The sequence below is a fragment of the Coregonus lavaretus genome (assembly GCF_964263955.1).
Source record: "Coregonus lavaretus genome assembly, chromosome: 25".
Classification (NCBI taxonomy): Eukaryota; Metazoa; Chordata; class Actinopteri; order Salmoniformes; family Salmonidae; genus Coregonus; species Coregonus lavaretus.
This window is the reverse complement of record NC_140012.1, coordinates 35,119,788-35,142,274: the sequence shown is the minus strand read 5'-3', so window position 1 is coordinate 35,142,274 and position 22,487 is coordinate 35,119,788. Positions and strand designations below refer to the sequence as shown.

At 41.8% G+C, this 22,487-nt stretch overlaps 1 protein-coding gene across 1 annotated transcript in view; it reads right to left on the bottom strand.

The window, feature by feature from the left end:
- The window catches only part of wdr27 (WD repeat domain 27), a gene marked incomplete at its 5' end in the record, with an annotated part of 155,598 nt that overhangs the window by 74,025 nt on the left and 59,086 nt on the right, over positions 1-22,487 (bottom strand). The window contains one exon of the mRNA XM_084141529.1: positions 6,437-6,539. Coding sequence (XP_083997655.1) covers positions 6,437-6,539 — 103 coding nt within the window. The remainder of the gene's footprint in view (positions 1-6,436; positions 6,540-22,487) is intronic.

The following is a 22,487-nucleotide window of genomic DNA, read 5'->3' as shown; positions in this document are numbered from 1 at the left end:
CATACACTGGAATGAACAGCCTGGAAATCACATTCAAGTACAAGCATGCACGCATGCAGGGCCGGTTCCAGGCATAAGCGACCACCTTGGGCCCCGCGGCCGCTAGGGGGCCCCCACCCATTTTCTTTAACAAAAATAAAACATTGGGGAACAGTCGGGATCTCAACTTACTGTAGTTGCCATTTTGACATTTGGTTGTGCATCAGCAGTTTTTCTCTTCTTATGTCAGTCACTCAATTAGCCGATGTCAGTGTTAATATTGGCAGCTATTTTTGATTTAGTTTTAGTCTCAAAACACCTTTTAGTCTTAGTCACATTTTTGTCATTTCATCCATCGTTAGCTTTAGTTATTATCAGTCGACTAAAACTCTGGACAATTTTAGTCTAGTTTTTGTCAAACAGGTCCTGTTTGGCTCAGTTGTTAGAGCATGGCGCTTGCAATGCCAGTGTTGTGGGTTCGATTCCCACGGGGTCAAGTATGAAAAAGTATGAAAATGTATGCACTCAATACTGTAAGTCGCTCTGGATAAGAGCGTCTGCTAAATGACTAAAATGTAAAATGTCACATAATAGTGAATAATGTTAAATAATGAATAATTAGGCTACCTGTAACTTCCATCACGTGCCCATTCAGATAGCCTTGTCCAACTAGGCCCACTATCCCCTCCAATACCTTAACTGGCAACATTGATATTTTGGCAGATTGTAACCAATGCCAGACATAATTAACAATATAGGCTATAAAGCCTTGGCTACAGGTTAAACAATTTACAGCTCTGATTTTCTCCCCATCATAACCGTCAAGGGTGTAAATAACAGTGTTTTCCTTGAAAAGGAGAGAATTTGAGCCTTAGAAAAATGCCAGAAGTATTACTGTACTCCTAATATTCAACAAATAGCATAAAAAAAAAGCTACAACAACTCACATTTGTGGACTATGGTGCGAGTGCAGCAACACAGATGAATGAATAACAGCGCACATGGGAAAATAGATCTTCTGATGTGATCAAAGCAAAAATAGTCTTCATGAAAGTAAGAGAGAGAGTAAACACTATTGTTTCTAGTTGAGGTTAGTTACAAGTCAAGTCACCTGGCTTCGCATCAGTTCAAATGATTGATGAGTGACTGAAGTGACTGCCTGGGAGCTGTGTGGGAGAGCCGGGCAGATCAGCTCAATCAGACCACATGACTGAAAGATGTCAATTCTGCCAATGAGAGGATTACATGAAATATTCTGCATGCATGCTTATGATTGGACAAAACAGATGGAAAGGAGCTTCATGTCAAATTAAACATTAGTCTCAAATGGAATTCTTGTCTCGTCACATTTTCGTCAACTAAAATGAAAAGTAATTTGTAATAGTTATCGTTTTCTTCCAGGGCATCTCGTCTCGTTATCCTCATAGTTTTAGTCAGGAATAATAGGTCGTTGATGAGTACTTTCCGTCATAGTTATTGTTGATGAAATTAACACTCCCATTCCATGTCAGCTAAATGTTTTTAGATCGGTAAATTAGTCTAGTCAGCTGTCAAAATGTGTAGTAATCATGGTTGAATTACCAAGCGATCACGCAGGGCACACAGGGATGTTGTTAGTCACTCTCACTCAGATGTCATAACATGGTATAAGACATGGCTAAATGTGGAGAATTGCAGGAAATTAACTGTAAAACTGCAAATGTTTGTCTCTGCCCCATGACAAAATTAGTAGAATTAAAGCAAACGTGCTTTGACACTGCAACATTTTATCTATGTCCCATGGCAAAATGTGTAGAATTGCAGGAAATGGACTCTAAAATTATATTATTTCTCAAGAGGGGGGCCACTAAAATGTTTTTCCCACGACGTTGGGGGGCCCCCAATGGCTAGAGCCGGCCCTGCACGCATGCATGAAAGCACACACATACACATGCAAACACACACACGCATGCACACACACATACATGTGGTTTCACTGGAGGTGTTAAACCGATCCTCACACCACACAGAACTGCGCATAGCCATTGATTTACCAGTGTTGCGCTTACCATGCCAAGCATTCCTCTTGCTTCCATTGTCACATTAACATCAAACAACTCTAGGTGAATGTACTAAAGACATAAAACAGGTCATTGGTCGTATTTAAAGATATTCTACGGTACTTTTGTATACTTTTTAGCCAGTAGTGAAAGTAGTGCTCATGAGCTGGAAATTGCATACTACGTCACCTATGTGCAGATACAGTTGAAGTCGGAAGTTTACATACACCTTGGCCAAATACATTTAAACTCAGTTTTTCACAATTCCTGACATTTAATCCTAGTAATAATTCACTGTCTTAGGTCAGTTAGGATCACCACTTTATTTTAAGAATGTGAAATGTCAGAATAATAGTAGAGAGAATGATTTATTTCAGCTTTTATTTCTTTCATCACATTCCCAGTGGGTCAAACGTTTACATACACTCAATTAGTATTTGGTAGCATTGCCTTTAAATTGTTTAACTTGGGTCTTCCACAAGCTTCCCACAATAAGTTGGGTGACTTTTGGCCCATTCCTCCCATTTTTAGGCCTCCTTGCTCGCACACGCTTTTTCAGTTCTGCCCACAACTTTTCTATAGGATTGAGGTCAGGGCTTTGTGATGGCCACTCCAATACCTTGACTTTGTTGTCCTTCAGGCATTTTTCCACAACTTTGGAAGTATGCTTGGGGTCATTGTCCATTTGGAAGACCCATTTGCGACCAAGCTTTAACTTCCTGACTGATGTCTTGAGTTGTTGCTTCAATACATAGAGGGAAAAAAGTATTTTATCCCCTGCTGATTTTGTACGGTTGCCCACTGACAAAGACATGATCAGTCTATAATTTTAATGGTAGGTTTATTTGAACAGTGAGAGACAGAATAACAAAACAAAAACCCAGAGAAACGCATGTCAAAAATGTTATAAATTGATTTGCATTTTAATGAGGGAAATAAGTATTTGACCCCTCTGCAAAACATGACTTCGTACTTGGTGGCAAAACCCTTGTTGGCAATCACAGAGGTCAGAGGTTTCTTGTAGTTGGCCACCAGGTTTGCACACATCTCAGGAGGGATTTTGTCCCACTCCTCTTTGCAGATCTTCTCCAAGTCATTAAGGTTTCGAGGCTGACGTTTGGCAACTCGAACCTTCAGCTCCCTCCACAGATTTTCTATGGGATTAAGGTCTGGAGACTGGCTAGGCCACTCCAGGACCTTAATGTGCTTCTTCTTGAGCCACTCCTTTGTTGCCTTGGCCGTGTGTTTTGGGTCATTGTCATGCTGGAATACCCATCCACAACCCATTTTCAATGCCCTGGCTGAGGGAAGGAGGTTCTCACCCAAGATTTGACAGTACATGGCCCCGTCCATCGTCCCTTTGATGCAGTGAAGTTGTCCTGTCCCCTTAGCAGAAAAACACCCCCAAAGCAAAATGTTTCCACCTCCATGTTTGACGGTGGGGATGGTGTTCTTGGGGTCATAGGCAGCAGTCCTCCTCCTCCAAACACGGCGAGTTGAGTTGATGCCAAAGAGCTCGATTTTGGTCTCATCTGACCACAACACTTTCACCCAGTTCTCCTCTGAATCATTCAGATGTTCATTGGCAAACTTCAGACGGGCCTGTATATGTGCTTTCTTGAGCAGGGGGACCTTACGGGCGCTGCAGGATTTCAGTCCTTCACAGCGTAGTGTGTTACCAATCGTTTTCTTGGTGACTATGGTCCCAGCTGCCTTGAGATCATTGACAAGATCCTCCCGTGTAGTTCTGGGCTGATTCCTCACTGTTCTCATGATCATTGCAACTGCACAAGGTGAGATCTTGCATGGAGCCCCAGGCCGAGGGACATTGATAGTTATTTTGTGTTTCTTCCATTTGCGAATAATCGCACCAACTGTTGTCACCTTCTCATCAAGCTGCTTGGCGATGGTCTTGTAGCCCATTCCAGCCTTGTGTAGTTCTACAATCGTGTCCCTGACATCCTTAGAGAGCTCTTTGGTCTTGGCCATGGTGGAGAGTTTGGAATCTGATTGATTGATTGCTTCTGTGGACAGGTGTCTTTTATACAGGTAACAAACTGAGATTAGGAGCACTCCCTTTAAGAGTGTGCTCCTAATCTCAGCTCGTTACCTGTATAAAAGACACCTGGGAGCCAGAAATCTTTCTGATTGAGAGGGGGTCAAATACTTATTTCCCTCATTAAAATCTAAATCAATTTATAACATTTTGGACATGCGTTTTTCTGCATTTTGTTGTTGTTATTCTGTCTCTCACTGTTCAAATAAACCTACCTTTAAAATTATAGACTGATAATTTCTTTGTCAGTGGGCAAACGTACAAAATCAGCAGGGGATCAAATACTTTTTTCCCTCACTGTATATCCACATAATTTGCCTTCCTCATGATGCCATCTATTTTGTGAAGTGCACCAGTCCCTCCTGCAGCAAAGCACAACCCACAGCATGATGCAGCCACCCACGTGCTTCACGGTTGGGATGGTGTTCTTCGGCTTGCAAGCATCCCCCTTTTTCCTCCAAACATAATGATGGTCATTATGGCCAAACAGCTCTATTTTTGTTTCACATTTCTCCAAAAAGTACAATCTTTGTCCCCATGTGCAGTTGCAAACCGTAGTCTGGCTTTTTTATGGCGGTTTTGGATAGTGGCTTCTTCCTTGCAGAGCGGCCTTTCAGGTTATGTCGATATAGGACTCGTTTTACTGTGGATATTGATACTTTTGTACCGGTTTCCTCCAGCATCTTCACAAGGTCCTTTGCTGTTGTTCTGGGATTGATTTGCACTTTTCGCACCAAAGTACGTTCATCTCTAGGAGACAGAACGCGTCTCCTTCCTGAGCGGTATGACGGCTGCGTGGTCCCATGGTGTTTATACTTGTGTACTATTGTTTGTACAGATGAACGTTACCTTCAGGCGTTTGGAAATTGCTCCCAATGATGAACCAGACTTGTGGAGGCGTACAATTTTTTTTCTGAGGTCTTGGCTGATTTCTTTTGATTTTACCATGATGTCAAGCAAAGATGCACTGAGTTTGAAGGTAGGCCTTGAAATACATCCACAGGAACATTTTCTGGAATTTTCCAAGCTGTTTAAAGGCACAGTAAACTTCTGACCCACTGGAATTGTGATACAGTGAATTATAAGTGAAATAATCTGTCTGTAAACAATTGTTGGAAAAATTACTTGTGTCATGCACAAAGTAGATGTCCTAACCGACTTGCCGAAACTATAGTTTGTTAAGAAGAAATTTGTGGAGTGGTTGAAAAACAAGTTTTAATGACTCCAACCTAAGTGTATGTAAACTTCCGACTTCAACTGTATTTGCACCACGTCATTGCTCGCTCTCGCTCTGCTGATGTGTGTGCATCTTGATAGCTGTCACTCAAATATTGAGGGGCTGAATATCATTGGCTAGAACTCAAATTGCTAGGGGGCTGGCCCACATGGGAGGAAATGTAGGGGAAATGGCACAGCACAGCTTCCAGAAAAACTTTGATGGAAGGGATTTCGTGGCTAATTGAGGTAAGACAGTAATTCTGCTCATAGATTATGCATGCATTAACTACACAATGACACATCCAGCCCAAAGGTACTTAGTAGTCGCCAAAGTTCCAGAGCATGTCTTTAAGGTTGTGTAAAATGGTAGTGCTTCTTATTCTCTGTGGAACACAGGAAAAATATTTCCATAAAATTATTATGTATCATGTGTCACTGTAACATAAAACAACTGCACCTACTGTAATAGAAAGCTGTAGGTGTACTGTAATATGAAATACAGAATTTTACTTGTCACATTGCTCCCTTTAAGTTACTGTCAAATTCATTGCAACCCCTTTACAGTGCATGACTTACTACAGCTATCACAACGTAGGGTGATGGCCTGTGCCACCATACAGTACAGACTACAGTTGAAGGTATTTAAGACGTATTACAGCTATTACAACATATTAGAGCGGTTAGTGCAGACCAGGGCTGGTGGCCATTGACACTATATCAGAGATGCTTTCCATGACATTTCCTGATGTGTCATGTGTCACTTTAACATTAAACAACTCTAGGTGAAGGTATTTCAGACTTATTACAGCTATTGAAGGTATTTTAGATGGTGTCAGAAACGGTTAGTGCAGGGGAGGGGAGGATGCCTGTGAAATCCAGTTACATTAACCTCTGACTCTCTACCTGAATTTCAACCCCAACCTTTTAACTTCCATCCCATGTCACATTTTTCCATAGTAAGGAGGATGATGAGGAAAGAGGGAGGGGAGGAAGGAGGAGGAGGAGAAGGAGGAGGAGGAAGAAGACGACAGAGGAGGAGGAGGAAGAGGAGGAGGGGGAGGAAGAGGAAGAAAAGGGGGAGGAAGAGGAGAATAGGGAGGAGGAAGAGGAGAAGGAGGACAAGTAGGAAGGAACCACCACTCACACAGTTGTCTTCAGAGCCAGAAGCGATGAATCGTCCACAGGGTGAAAAGGCTGCGGTGCAGGGATGACAGCGGTTCAAGTGGTTCTCGTACCGCCGCACACACCTATGGAGAGAAAACAGTGGGAGATTTAATGAATGCCAATGAAAACTACTATTGCTGCTCTGTTTGAAAGGGCAATTCAGTACTGACATTTCATGATTCTGCTTAGATTTATTTAGGTGTGTTGTATTTGTATTTATTCTGGATCCCCATTACTCTTCCTGGGGTCCAGCAACAATTAAGGCAGTAATATACATTATAATACACATTTTAAACATTAAATACATTTTACAACAGATTTCACAATACATGTGCAAACATCGGCCTCAGTCCTGGTATCCACAGTGGTTCATGTTGGGTGGTTGTGTTTGTGTGTGTGATTACCCAGGATGCAAGATATTTCCACTAGTTGCAAAAATGCCTTGTTCAGCACACACACAAACATACTGATTTACGAGAATGCAGAATGTCAAACATCTCACCATTGAGATCTCTGCTGAGAGAGAAAGAGAAGCAGTATCACATATCACTAGGAACTAGCCTAGTCTAGCAGCAAAGTGTCACCCCACCCCAGAGCAAGCTCCTTTCAGCACAAAACAAAACAGGGTTCCCAGGTGTCAACATGGGAGTGGTGCCCAATGAGTTACAGTTCCAAATAAAAATGTATTGGTCGCGTACACAGATTTATAGATGTTATCGCTGATGCAGTGAAATGCTTGTATTTCCAGCTCCATCAGTGCAGTAATACCTAGCAATACACATAAAATAAAGAACTATACACACATAATCCAGAAAAATTCAGAAATATCAGAACAAGCAATGTCAGAGAGTATACCAAACATTAGGAACACGTTGTCCTCAGAACAGCCTCAATTCATCGGGGCATGGTTCCACAGGGATACTGGCCCATATTGACTCCAATGCTTCCCACAGTTGTGTCAAGTTGGCTGGATGTCCTTTGGATGGTGGACCATTCTTAAAACACACAGGAAAATGTTGAATGTGAAAAACCCAGCAGCGTTGCAGTTCTTGACACAAACCGGTGTGCCTGGCACCTACTACCATACCCCGTTCAAAGGCACTTTAATCTTTTGTCTTGCCCATTCACCATCTGAATGGCACACACACAATCCATGTCTCAATTGTCTCAAGGCTTAAACATCCATATTTAACCTGTCTCCTCCCCTTCATCTACACTGATTGAAGTGGATTTAACAAATGACATCAATAAGGGATCATAGCTTTCACCTGGATTCACCTGGTCAGTCTATGTCATGGAAAGAGCAGGTGTTCGTAATGTTTTGTATACTCAGTGTATTCATATTATGTACCACAGGAGGACAGTGAGACAGGGAAGCGAGGAAACAGTTATCGACCCAACGAAACACAAGAAACAGACAAGAGCGGATGGATGGTGACCTGTTCCCTCCCTCCCCTCCTCTCCTCTCCTGAAAGGACTGCTATGCTCATTCATTTAGTTGCAACAGCGTGTAATGATTTTATCATTCTACTGCAGGACAGGCTAATGAACTGAGTTGAGCCTTGCTCTCTGCTAATGGACAATGTTGGATGTTGTGTGTGTGTGAATGTCCTGGACTTTCACATGCTAATCTCATCAGACCAAAAAATAAGTAAAACCTAATGATTGGTGTCCTCATAGGGGCCCATAACAGATGTTGTTGGTGGTGTGGGTGAACACCTTATTTTACATTGTGTAAACAACTAATAGGTGAATGTCAATGTTAATGGTAATGTTAATATACAGACAGATGGACAGACATACAGATAGAGAGACAGAGACAGGCAGACAGATTAACAGACAGTGAGCCAGACAGACAGGCTGACAGACACTAGCTCTGCTGCCGTAGTGAAGCTTTGTTGCTAAAACAAAACAAGATGGTTTTACAAAGTCAAAGGTTATGAACCACCCAGTTTTCATCTCCAGCCAAACGAGTGACAGATTTTTCCACCTTGCCGGCTCAAAGATTTGAACCAGTGACCTTTCAGTTACTGGCCCAACGCTCTTAACCGCTAGGCTACCTACAATCACACTCACACTGATGATGAAACATGGTGAAGCCCCAAAATTACCTGCCCTGGAAGCCTGTGTTTCAGACACAAGGACGTGGATGGCGGCAAATGTTTTACTTTTAAACTCAGACAAAACAAAAATGCTAGTTCTAGGTCGCAAGAAACAAAGAGATCTGCTGTTTGATCTGACAATTTATCTCGATGGTTGTACAGTAGCCTCAAATAAAACTGGGAAGGACCTCAGCGTTAGTCTGGACCCTGATTTCTCTTTGACGAACATGTCAAAAACATTTAAAGAGCAGCTTTCTTCAATCTTCGCAACACTGCAAAAATCAGAAACCTTTTTTCACTTCTAGATTAGACTACTGCAATGCTCTACTCTCCGGCTACCTGGATAAAGCACTAATTAAACTTCAGCTAGAGCTAAATATGGCTGCTAGAATCTGGACTAGAACCCAAAAATTTTATCACATTACTCCAGAGCTAGCTTCCTGTTAAGGCTAGGGCTGATTTCAAGGTTTTACTGCTAACCTACAAAGCATTACATGGACTTTCCTCCTACCTATCTCTTCGATTTGGTCCTGCCTTACATGCCAGAGGAGACTGGTGGGAGGAGCTATAGGAGGAAGGCTCATTGTAATGGCTGGAATGGAACCAATGGAACGAAGTCAAACGTTTCCATGTGTGTTAATGTGTTTGGTACGATTCTATTTACATTTACATTTTAGTAATTTGATTCCATTCCAGCCATTACAATAAGACCGTCCTCCTATAGCTCCTCCAACCAGCCTCCACTGGTACATACCTACATGTACGCTATGGTCACAAGACGCAGTCCTCCTTATTGTTCCTACAATTTCTAAGCAAACAGCTGGAGGCAGGGCTTTTTCCTACAGAGCTCAATTTTTATGGAATGGTCTTCCTATCCATGTGAGAGACGCAGACTCGGTCTCAACCTTTAAGTCTTTACTGAAAACTCATCTCTTCAGTAGGTCCTATGATTGAGTGTAGTCTGGCCCAGGGGTGTGACGGTGAACGTAGCGCTGTGGCGGTCACAAAATTTCGTCAGCCGGTGATGGTCAAGCAAATAACTGCCGGTCTCACGGTAATTGACCGTTCATTAACATAAACACATTTAGCATCTCCTGGCTTCCACACATAGCCTACAAGCCACTGATGCAGACCTTATTAGAAAGTCTAATAAATCTATGTAATATAGCTTACAACTTCACAATAAATCCATTATTTATTTTAGACAGGTCTAAAGAAGCATGATATGAAGAAGTGTTTTCAGAAGAACAGGACAGCATACTCTGAGTTGTCCTTATGTTAGGTCCTGATCTGGCTATGCCATATGGCTGTGGGCTACACTCATTAAGCAGACAAGCTTTTCTTAGAATTCCATGGCATTATTTTATAGTATTGTATAGTATGAAGAATACTGGTCCTGTGTAGCTCAGTTGGTAGAGCATGGCGCTTGCAATGCCAGGGTTGTAGGTTCGATTCCCAAGGGGGGCCAGTATGAAAAATTTATGCACTCACTAACTGTAAGTCGCTCTGGATAAGAGTGTCTGCTAAATGACTAAAATGAATACAATTGAACAAAGCTGAATAAAATAGAAAGGATATTTTCTCCAAACGATTTCAGTGCGCACATGCGGCTATTCTGTGTTGAGCGGTTAACAAAGAAACAGGTACTCCTATATGCTTAATTTAGAGTGATTTATGTAACTTTAGTTGTGATACAAACGTTGGGCTATATGTTTAGATTTTTAATACATTCTAAGGCTGCATGATGCGACTCTAATGATGATTTGAAAAAAGTTGCATGAAAGGCATGAGCTCTGCTTTGTTTTTTGCGCAGGCTGTACACACTTCATCAGTCTCTCATTCCCAATTTGACAAGCACTTGATAATGCCTCAAATTTCCCGGCGGCATCCCCTTTGTGTGGCCGTAATGCCCCCTAAAAAAATCCATGCCTTTTGCGGCCAGTGGCCGTTGGGCCATTGCGCTGAATATAATAATTGTAATTCCCTTCTCCCTGCATGCTGCGTGCTCCGAACACCACATGGCTCTCCGTCACATGATCGGGTCTTTCTCACAGGCTACAAGTGAAGACAGACATCGGGGACGCAACTGCGCGAGTCCTTATCCAATTCCGAGGCACATATTGAAGATATTGTAAGAACTGTCCACATTTACTTTTCGTCAGCCAACAAGATGAGTAGGCCTAACGAACAGCAAAAGCACTAGCCTATGTCAATCTACTATCCCCCATAGTACAAAAGTTGACCTATTCTTTTCTGTGCGAGAAATAAATTCCAAACATAGTCTGGGACAGTTGTGGGATGCGATAGATCCCAAATTAATACAACCACTAGCATCAAAAACCTGTTTTATGCAATGAGGCTGACGCAACAGATCAGAACATTTAGCTATTTCTTCACATTATAAGCACAGCAATGCGCACACGGTAGTAGGCTATAAGCGCAAATGTTCCATTAGCGGCAAAACACCATTATCAAAATGATTTTCCGCAAACTTGAAACTTTCACGCGCTGTGTATGTCTGCCAGTTAGGCTCTACACCAATTGTAAAGCAGATTAATGTGCTTAATTTTAATAAGTTATTTGGCCACTTTAGTTGTGATTTAAACCTGATCAAGACATATAGGCCTATGGTCTAGGCTACATGAGGTGTGGGACTATGATTTGAAAAAGGTATGCATTGTTTCTTGCCTTACTCTGGGCATCATTCACAAGTGATAATATATCATTCACAAGTGATTGTCACCCATCAGACTATTATTGATTTAATCTTGTCTTTACATATACTAAATAATATGTGTGTACTTTGTTTTGATTTAGAATGGACCATTATCATGCACCTGTCTCGAAATAGGGGCATGTCACCTATGCACTTAAATAGCAAATGGAGGACGCTTTTCCCGTAGTTCATTTTCATGCCAGCCAGGTAGGCTATACTCCTGCTGTAAAGACAAGTAATGTGCTTAATATTAGGGAAGTTGAGATATAAATACAGTAGGCCTAGCCTATAGCCTATAGAAAGCTGATGGGATCCTCCTCTTTTTAAAAGAAGCCATCACTCTGTTTTCTCATGCAATTGGATCGCCTATAGAAATGATTGCGCAATATGAGCTCATGGGCTCTCACAAAGTGTTTGATTAGATTTTCGATCACATTAGCATTGAGGTCAGAGTGATTAGAGGGATAATAGAGTGCTGAGTACCAGGCAGTTAGCAAGTTTGGTAGGCTACTAATGACCATCAGCAGCATCAGAGCTTGGAGAAGCCTAATTACTGTGACTAAACGGTCACGTGGAATTTGACTGCCTTCATGACTCGTGACCGCCGGTGTGACGGTAATACGTTCACCGTAACAGCCCTAGGTGAACAGCAAGGTACTGGAGTGACGAACCACCCTTGCTGTCTCTGCCTGGCCGGCTCCCCGCTCTCCACTGGGATTATCTGCCTCTGATCCTATTACGGGGGCTGAGTCACTGGCTTGCTGGTGTTCTCCCATGCCTTCCCTGGGAGGGATGCATCACGTCTTGCCAGGCTTTTTTCACTATACTCAACTTGAGTGGGTTGAGTCAATGACGTGATCTTCCTGTCCAGTTTTGGGGCCCCTCGGGCTCGTGCGGTGGGGTAGATCTTTGTGGGCTATACTCAGCCTTGTCTCATGGTAGTAAATTGGTGGTCTGTTGATATCCATCTGGTGGTGTGGGGGCTGTGCTTTGGCAAAGTGGGTGGGGTTATATCCTGCCTGGTTGGCCCTGTCCGTAGGTATCGTCGGACGGGGCCACAGCGTCCCCCGACCCCCCCGTCTCAGTCTCCAGTATCTATGCTGCAATAGTCTATGCGTCCTATCTGGTGTATTTCTCATGTCTTATCTGGTGTCCTGTGTGATCTTAAGTATGCTCCCTCTAATTCTCCCATCTCTCTCTCGCTCTCTCTTTCCCCTTCCCGGAGGACCTGAGCCCTAGGACCATGCCTCAGGACTACCTGGCGTGACGACTCCTGGCTGTCCCCGTCCCCAGTCCACCTGGTCGTGCTTCGGATCCAGTTTCTGCTGTTCTGCCTGCGGCTATGGAACCCTGACCTGTTCACCAGACGTGCTACCTTATCCCAGACCTGCTGTTTCTCCCTCTCTCTCTCTCTACCGCACCTACTGTCTCGACCTCTGAATGCACGGCTATGAAAAGCTAACTGATATTTACTCCTGAGGTGCTGACCTGTTGCACACTCTATAACCACTGTGATTATTATTTGACCCTGCTGGTCATCTATGAACGTTTGAACATCTTGAAGAACGATCTGGCCTTAATGGCCATGTACTCTTATAATATCCACCTGGCACAGCAGGAAGGACTGGCCACCCCTCCGAGCCTGGTTCCTCTCTAGGTTTCTTCCTAGGTTACTGTCTTTCTAGGGAGCTTTTCCTAGCCACCATGCTTCTACATCTGCATTGCTTGCTCTTTGGGGTTTTAGGCTGGGTTTCTGTATAAGCACTTAGTGACATCTGCTGATGTAAAAAGGGCTTTATAGATACAGTTTAATTGATAACAGACAGATGACCTCCTGCTTTTTGTGTCACTGTGACTGAGCAGTAAGAGGAGGAGGAGGAGGAGGGAAAGGAAAATCAAATCAAATCAAATTTTATTGGCCACATGCGCCGAATACAACAGGTGCAGACATTACAGTGAAATGCTTACTTACAGCCCTTAACCAACAGTGCATTTCTTTTTAACAAAAAAAGTAAAAATAAAACAACAACAAAAAAAGTGTTGAGAAAAAAAAAATAAAAAAAATAATAATAAGCCATTTAGCAGACGCTTTTTATCCAAAGCGACTTACAGTCATGCGTGCATACATGTTTGTGTATGGGTGGTCCCGGGTATCGAACCCACTACCTTGGCGTTACAAGCGCCGTGCTCTACCAGCTGAGCTACAGAGTAAAAAAAGAGCAGAAGTAAAATAAAATAACAGTAGGGTGGCTATATATACATGGGGGTACCGGTGCAGAGTCAATGTGCGGGGGCACCGGCTAGTTGAGGTAGTTGAAGTGTGTGGAGATAATATTATGACTGAGCAGTGACAGCACAGAGGAGGAGGAGGAAGCGGTAGAGGAGGAGGAGGAAGAGGAGGAGGATGAGGAGGAAACTGAGTTTGATCCAACACATTTTCCCGACCCAGCGTTCTCTGAGTGATGACAATTTAGCGTGTGGGTGTGTGTGTGGGTGTGTGAGTGATGACAATGCGGCATGCTGCTGATGACTAACCCAGACATGGATAGGAAGGTCAGGTCCTCTTGGATCCGAGCCGACAACGTTACTAAATCCACCTTGGTCCTCTGAGTCACTCGTCAATGTAATCAACAATCTAATCATAGTAAATCATCTGGCCACTAAATGGCTAATGCTAGATTCCACTTCAATCACTGTCTCCTCATAAGCTAGGTGAATAATAGCCTAGTCATTTTCCCATAAGATGTTTTTGTAGCCACCATAATTGAATTTTCAGACCACTGTAAAGATAAAATATATGTAAAAAGTAAGTTACTTTTTTTGTCTTTCGTTGCTTTCTTTTATTCTTTCTTCCCTTTATTGAAACTGGACTGCATGATGTCATGCCTGCAAGAGAAAGTCAAGTAATGCAACTACCTTTTAACAAGGAAGTAGTTGGGCCAAAATTATAGTTTTATTCTCTATTCATCCTTTTATTTAAAAGTTCCACCGTATAATGCTACATTACAGTATGGATTTAACAGTACGGGTTTCCAGCAGATGTGGAGTTGAATATATTTCAGAACTAAGCAGAAACAGACCGTTAGATATTAACTTTCATCTCAGAAACAGGAATTTTTGTGAAGCATGCTGATGTGATGTTCGGGGCCTGTATTCCCAAAGCAACTCAGAATAGGAGTGCTGATCTGGGATCAGTTTAGCATTTAAATCAAAATGCATAATAAGGCAGACCCACCTGATCCTAGATCAGCACTCCTACTCTCAGATGCTTTTGACTACAGGCCCAGAATCTTAGATCACTGGTTACTCAGCACATACTAATGGGGAATGTGTTTTTTGCTGCGTCTGGGATGCTATCTCATTGTTACAAATGCACTGGAGTCCAAAACGGCACACACTACGACGTGTGTAGGTATAACAGATTGCTGAGTAATAATAAACACTGGTCAGTCCAGTGGTTTACATGGCTTATGAAGCCAGTTTCTCCCAATTGAGGCAACTATTCAAATACAGTGAGGGAATTAAGTATTTGATCCCCTGCTGATTTTGTACGTTTGCCCACTGACAAAGACATGATCAGTCTACAATTTTAATGGTAGGTTTATTTGAACAGTGAGAGACAGAATAACAACAAAAAAATCAAGAAAAACGCATGTCAAAAATGTTATAAATTGATTTGCATTTTAATGAGGGAAATAAGTATTTGACCCCTCTGCAAAACATGACTTAGTACTTGGTGGCAAAACCCTTGTTGGCAATCACAGAGGTCAGACGTTTCTTGTAGTTGGCCACCAGGTTTGCACACATCTCAGGAGGGATTTTGTCCCACTCCTCTTTGCAGATCTTCTCCAAGTCATTAAGGTTTCGAGGCTGACGTTTGGCAACTCGAACCTTCAGCTCCCTCCACAGATTTTCTATGGGATTAAGGTCTGGAGACTGGCTAGGCCACTCCAGGACCTTAATCTGCTTCTTCTTGAGCCACTCCTTTGTTGCCTTGGCCATGTGTTTTGGGTCATTGTCATGCTGGAATACCCATCCACAACCCATTTTAAATGCCCTGGCTGAGGGAAGGAGGTTCTCACCCAAGATTTGATGGTACATGGCCCCGTCCATCGTCCCTTTGATGCGGTGAAGTTGTCCTGTCCCCTTAGCAGAAAAACACCCCCAAAGCATAATGTTTCCACCTCCATGTTTGACGGTGGGGATGGTGTTCTTGGGGTCATAGGCAGCAGTCCTCCTCCTCCAAACACGGCATGTTGAGTTGATGCCAAAGAGCTCCATTTTGGTCTCATCTGACCACAACACTTTCACCCAGTTCTCCTCTGAATCAGTCAGATGTTCATTGGCAAACTTCAGATGGCCCTGTATATGTGCTTTCTTGAGCAGGGGGACCTTGCGGGCGCTGCAGGATTTCAGTCCTTCACGGCGTAGTGTGTTACCAATTGTTTTCTTGGTGACTATGGTCCCAGCTGCCTTGAGATCATTGACAAGATCCTCCCGTGTAGTTCTGGGCTGATTCCTCACCGTTCTCATGATCATTGCAACTCCATGAGGTGAGCTCTTGCATGGAGCCCCAGGCTGAGGGAGATTGACAGTTATTTTGTGTTTCTTCCATTTGCGAATAATCGCACCAACTGTTGTCACCTTCTCACCAAGCTGCTTGGCAATGGTCTTGTAGCCCATTCCAGCCTTGTGTAGGTCTACAATCTTGTCCCTGACATCCTTGGAGAGCTCTTTGGTCTCGGCCATGGTGGAGAGTTTGGAATCTGATTGATTGATTGCTTCTGTGGACAGGTGTCTTTTATACAGGTAACAAACTGAGATTAGGAGCACTCCCTTTAAGAGTGTGCTCCTAATCTCAGCTCGTTACCTGTATAAAAGACACCTGGGAGCCAGAAATCTTTCTGATTGAGAGGGGGTCAAATACTTATTTCCCTCATTAAAATGCAAATCAATTTATAACATTTTTGACATGCGTTTTTCTGGATTTTTTTGTTGTTATTCTGTCTCTCACTGTTCAAATAAACCTACCATTAAAATTATAGACTGATCATTTCTTTGTCAGTGGGCAATCCTTTTTTCCCACACTGTAGGAGAAGCCACAGTACAGAAACGTTGAATTTTCAGTGGTAGCTGCGGTGCCAGTGGGAGAGAGAGAGAGATTGTGTGTGTGTGTGTGTTTGCTGGTAGATCTACACAACAGTTACATTTAAACAACATGCAGGGAATATTACCCTTGGTGCTGAAAAGCCTAAACAGAGTCCCAAATGGCACTCTATTCACTACATAGTGCACTACTCTGGTCAAAAGTAGTGCACTATATAGGGAACAGGGTGCCATTTGGGACACAGAGGATCTATTAATGTAAAGGTCAGAATAAAAAGGAACGCTAATTCAAATGGTCTCATCCTGTGTGTGAGAACCAAACACCTTGGGTGTGTGTGTGTGCATGCATGTGTTTATCCTTTCCAAACCGACCACCTGCTTCTTTACTGCCTGCGTTCTTTTTATTCGTTTTTTTTATTTTTATTCCCCTTAATGTTCCTACTTCGCCTGCCAGGCAACATTACTAAGAACTTAGTACTTAGGATACTTGGATTCAGCAAAGTTCACTTTCAGACCTGGGCTCAAATACTATTTGAAATCTCTTAAAATAAGTTCAGCGTTCAGCTTCAACCTTCCTGGAGTACAGTACAACGGTGGGCAGGGTTTGCACTTTTGGAGAAAAAAATATATTGGTTCCATTGAAACACACAAGCTCAATCAAGCCCAGCTGAAGTATTTCACATTATTTCAAACAGTATTTGAACCCAGCAATGTTAATATTGTGCCTTTTGTTCATTTTCTCTTCACAATCCAGGTTGGGCCTGCCTGGTTCTCATTAGAATAAAAGATTACCATAAACTAAGATTAGGATAAACAATTATATTTAAAAAAGCCCTCATATTTCAATCAGTGGACCAGAACCAAACAACAGACTGCTTGGTGCAACAGACTGCCTGGTGGGTGGGTGGGTGCGTGTGTGTGTGTGTGCCTGGCCACCCTGTGTCATCAACCCTGGGAGCGTTAGGAAGATGATTGCAAACATTACATTTTTTGGAAAAACAATATTAACATATTTGGAGAAGAGCAGAACCAGCAAAATGAATAACAGAGCTGTGTAACAATAGGAGCTGATTTCCTGGACACAGATTTAGCCTAGTCCTGGACTAAAAACTATGCTCAATGGAGAATCTCCATTGAACTAGGTTTTGAGTCCAGACTAGACTTAATCTGTGTCCAGGAAACTGTCCCTAGTTGGACTCCTACCAGTGGAGCCTAGCTCTCCTCTGACTCCTATTCAGGCTATATTAGAAGAATAACAGTGGGATGCTGGCTAGTGTGTGACGAAGTTTGCTGAAGTTGGCTAGCTAGATAGCTTGCAAGTGACAAGAACGTTATCCATCCTGCATTGCAACCATTTTGTTTAGAACGGACACTGGTGTAAAGTACTAAAGTAAGAATACTTTAAAGTACTACTTAAGTAGATTTTTGGGGTATCTGTACTTTACTTTACTATTTATATTTTTGAAAAATTTTACTTTTACTTCACTACATTCCTAAAGAAAATAATGTACTTTTTACTCCATATATTTTCCCTGACACCCAAAAGTACTTGTTACATTTTGAATGCTTAGCAGGACAGAAAATGGTTCAATTCAAACACTTATCAAGAGAACATCCCTGGTCATCCCTACTGCCTCTGATCTGGAAGACTCAGTAAACACAAATGCTTTGTTTGTAAATAATGTCTGAGTGTTGGAGTGTGCCCCAGGCTAACCGTAAATCAAAAAAACAAGACAATTGTGCCGTTTGGTTTGCTTATTATAAGGAATGTTTTATTATTCGTACTTTTACTTTTACTTTTGATACTTAAGTATATTTTAGCAATTACATTTTCTTTTGATACTTAAGTATATTTAAAACCATATATGTTTACTCAAGACTTTCACTTTTACTTGAGTATGACAATTGGGAAATTGGAGACTGTACCTACCTTTGAAATGTGGTTATGGGATTTAGGGAATGTAATGCATATGGAAAAAATTTGATACAATACCTCCAATAGAAGTCCAATGTTTTACAAAATATGGCAGCCAATACTGGATAAATCAATATTTATTTTTGCCTTAACTACACTGCTTGTAATGATTATATGCTGTCTTCTTATAATATCTACCACCTAATAGGAATTCTTTATTTTGTTTATTTATTTTTGAATGTGTGAGTTAAGTTTTGTTTTGTCCTCTAAATTTGCCATCCCATTCAACAGTACAATGAATGTCAATGTTTGTATTTCTGTCTTTTTTTAATGTATTTTTTATTGGAAAATAATAAACATATTATTATTTTTTAAGTATGACAATTGGGTACTTTTCCACCACTGAAAACGGACGACCAGTCATTTTCCATAGTAGTGGTAGCGGTTAAGCGCATGACCTTGAGCAAGGCACTTAACCCTAATTGCGCCTGTAAATCGCACGTGGTAAGAGCGTCTGCTAAATGACTAAAATGTAAATGTATTGTGTTGAATTCATTGACCCATTGAGTCAGTCAACCCCCCCCCCCCCCAGACAGATTATTTCACTTATAATTCACTGTATCACAATTCCAGTGGGTCAGAAGTTTACATACACTAAGTTGACTGTTCTTTTAAAACAGCTTGGAAAATTCCAGAAAATTATGTCATGGCTTTAGAAGCTTCTGATAGGCTAATTGACATCATTTGAGTCAATTGGAGGTGTACCTGTGGATGTATTTCAAGGCCTACCTTCAAATTCAGTGCCTCTTTGCTTGACATCATGGGAAAATGAAAAGAAATCAGCAAAGACCTCAGAAATAAAATGTGTAGACCTCCACAAGTCTGGTTCATCCTTGGGAGCAATTTCCAAACGCCTGAAGATACCACGTTCATCTGTACAAACAATAGTACGCAAGTATAAACACCATGGGACCACGCAGCCGTCATACCGCTCAGGAAGGAGACGCGTTCTGTCTCCTAGAGATGAACGTATTTTGGTGTGAAAAGTGCAAATCAATCCCAGAACAACAGCAAAGGACCTTGTGAAGATGCTGGAGGAAACAGGTACAAACGTTTCTATATCCACAGTAAGACGAGTCCTATATCGACATAACCTGAAAGGCTGCTCAGCAAGAAAGAAGCCACTGCTCCAAAACAGCCATAAAAAACCCAGACTACGGTTTGCAACTGCACATGGGGACAAAGATTGTACTTTTTGGAGAAATGTCCTCTGGTCTGATGAAACAGAAACAGAACTGTTTGGCCATAATGACCATCGTTATGTTTGGAGTAAAAAGGGGGATGGTTGCAAGCCGAAGAACACCATCCCAACCGTGAAGCCCGGGGGTGGCAGCAACATGCTGTGGGGGTGCTTTGCTGCAGAAGGGACTGGTGCAATTCACAAAACAGATGGCATCATGAGGAAGGAAAATTGCGTGGATATATTGAAGCAACATCTCAAGACATCAGTCAGGAAGTTAAAGCTTGGTCGCAAATGGGTCTTCCAAATGAACAATGACCCCAAGCATACTTCCAAAGTTGAGGCAAAATGGCTTAAGGACAACAAAGTCAAGGTATTGGAGTGGCCATCACAAAGCCCTGACCTCAATCCTATAGAAAATGTGTGGGCAGAACTGAAAAAGCGTGTGCGAGCCAGGAGGCCTACAAAACCTGACTCAGTTACACCAGGTCTGTCAGGAGGAATGAGCCAAAATTCACCCAACTTATTGTGGGAAGCTTGTGGAAGGCTACCTGAAACGTTTGACCCAAGTTAAACAATTTAAAGGCAATGCTACCAAATACTAATTGAGTGTATGTAAACTTCTGACCCACTGGGAATGTGATGAAATAAATAAAAGCTGAAATAAATCATTCTCTCTACTATTATTCTGACATTTCACATTCTTAAAATAAAGTGGTGATCCTAACTGACCTAAGACAGGGAATTTTTACTAGGAGTAAATGTCAAGAATTGTGAAAAACTGAGTTTAAATGTATTTGGCTAATGTGTATGTAAGCTTCCGACTTCCAACTGTATATATGGAGACTATTTAATGGCAAAAATAAGGTGTTTAATATCTGTCCAAAAAAAAAATAGTTTTACAAATGTTTCCTGATCTTTCTTATATCTCTCAGATACAGTGGCTTGCGAAAGTATTCACCCCCCTTGGCATTTTTCTATTTTGTTGCCTTACAACCTGGAATTAAAATGATTTTTTGGGGGTTTGTATCATTTAATTTACACAACATGCCTACCACTTTGAAGATGCAAAATACATTTTATTATAAAACAAACAAGAAATAAGACAAAAAAACAGAAAACTTGAGCGTGCATAACTATTCACCCCCCCAAAGTCAATACTTTGTAGAGCCACCTTTTGCAGCAATTACAGCTGCAAGTCTCTTGGGATATGTCTCTATAAGATTGGCACATCTAGCCACTGGGATTTTTGCCCATTCTTCAAGGCAAAACTGCTCCAGCTCCTTCAAGTTGGATGGGTTCCACTGGTGTACAGCAATCTTTAAGTCATACCACAGATTCTCAATTGTATTGAGGTCTGGGCTTTGACTAGGCCATTCCAAGACATTTAAATGTTTCCCCTTAAACCACTCGAGTGTTGCTTTAGCAGTACGCTTAGGGTCAATGTCCTGCTGGAAGGTCAACCTCCGTCCCAGTCTCAAATCTCTGGAAGACTGAAAAAGGTTTCCCTCACGAATTTCCCTGTATTTAGCGCCATCCATCATTCCTTCAATTCTGACCAGTTTCCCAGTCCCTGCCGATGAATAACATCCCCACAGCATGATGCTGCCACCACCATGCTTCACTGTGGGAATGGTGTTCTCGGTGTGATGAGAGGTGTTGGGTTTGCGCCAGACATAGCATTTTCCTTGATGGCCAAAAAGCTCAATTTTAGTCTCATATGACCAGAGTCTCCCACATGGCTTTTGGCGAACACCAAACATGTTTGCTTATTTTTTCTTTAAGCAATGGCTTTTTTCTGGCCACTCTTCTGTAAAGCCCAGCTCTGTGGAGTGTACGGCTTAAAGTGGACAGATACTCCAATCTCCTCTGTGGAGCTTTGCAGCTCCTTCAGGGTTATCTTTGGTCTCTTTGTTGCCGCTCTGATTAATGCCCTCCTTGCCTGGTCCGTGTGTTTTGGTGGGCGGCCCTCTCTTGGCAGGTTGGTTGTGGTGCCATATTCTTTCAATTTTTTTATAATGGATTTAATGGTGCTATGTGGGATGTTCAAAGTTTCAGATATTTATTTATAACCCAACCCTGATCTGTACTTCTCCACAACTTTGTCCCTGACCTGTTTGGAGAGCTCCTTGGTCTTCATGGTGCCGCTTGCTTGGTGGTGCCCCTTGCTTAAGGACTCTGGGGCCTTTCAGAACAGGTGTATATATACTGAGATCATGTGACAGCTCATGTGACACTTAGATTGCACACAGGTGGACTTTATTTAACTAATTATGTTACTTCTGAAGGTAATTGGTTGCACCAGATCTTATTTAGGGGCTTAATAGCAAAGGGGGTGAATACATATGCGCGCACCACTTTTCCGTTATTAATTATTATTATTATTATTTTTTTTTTTCATTTCACTTCACCAATTTGGACTATTTTGTGTATGTCCATTACATTAAATCCAAATAAAAAACAATTTAAATTACAGGTTGTAATGTAACAAAATAGGAAAAACGCCAAGGGGGATGAATTTTTATCAAATTATTTTTACATGTACTTTATTTATACTTCAAGGGGTCTTAAAATTCAAAATCGCCAAATTATCCTCGGTATGACCTTCTTAAAAAAATTCCATATAGCTCCCCCGTCTTAGACAGGGCTTAGACTCTTTTGGGTTATAAAGCAAACAGTATCCCTTAGGTCTTAAACAGCAAATACTTCAATTGTTTAAGCATATGTTGCAGTGATTAAAATATTTTTTCCCAGAATATTGACAAAAAATATGATCTTAAGGGGGTTAGCAATCAGCGACAGAGCTGACAACAGATACTCAAAACATAAATAATTTTGACATTAAAAATAAAAGTTCAATAGAAACATTTGTAAAATATGATTAATGATTCACTCGAAAATCCCTAATAAAAACATAACCATTCAATCAGCTCTTTCAGCACTGACGGAATT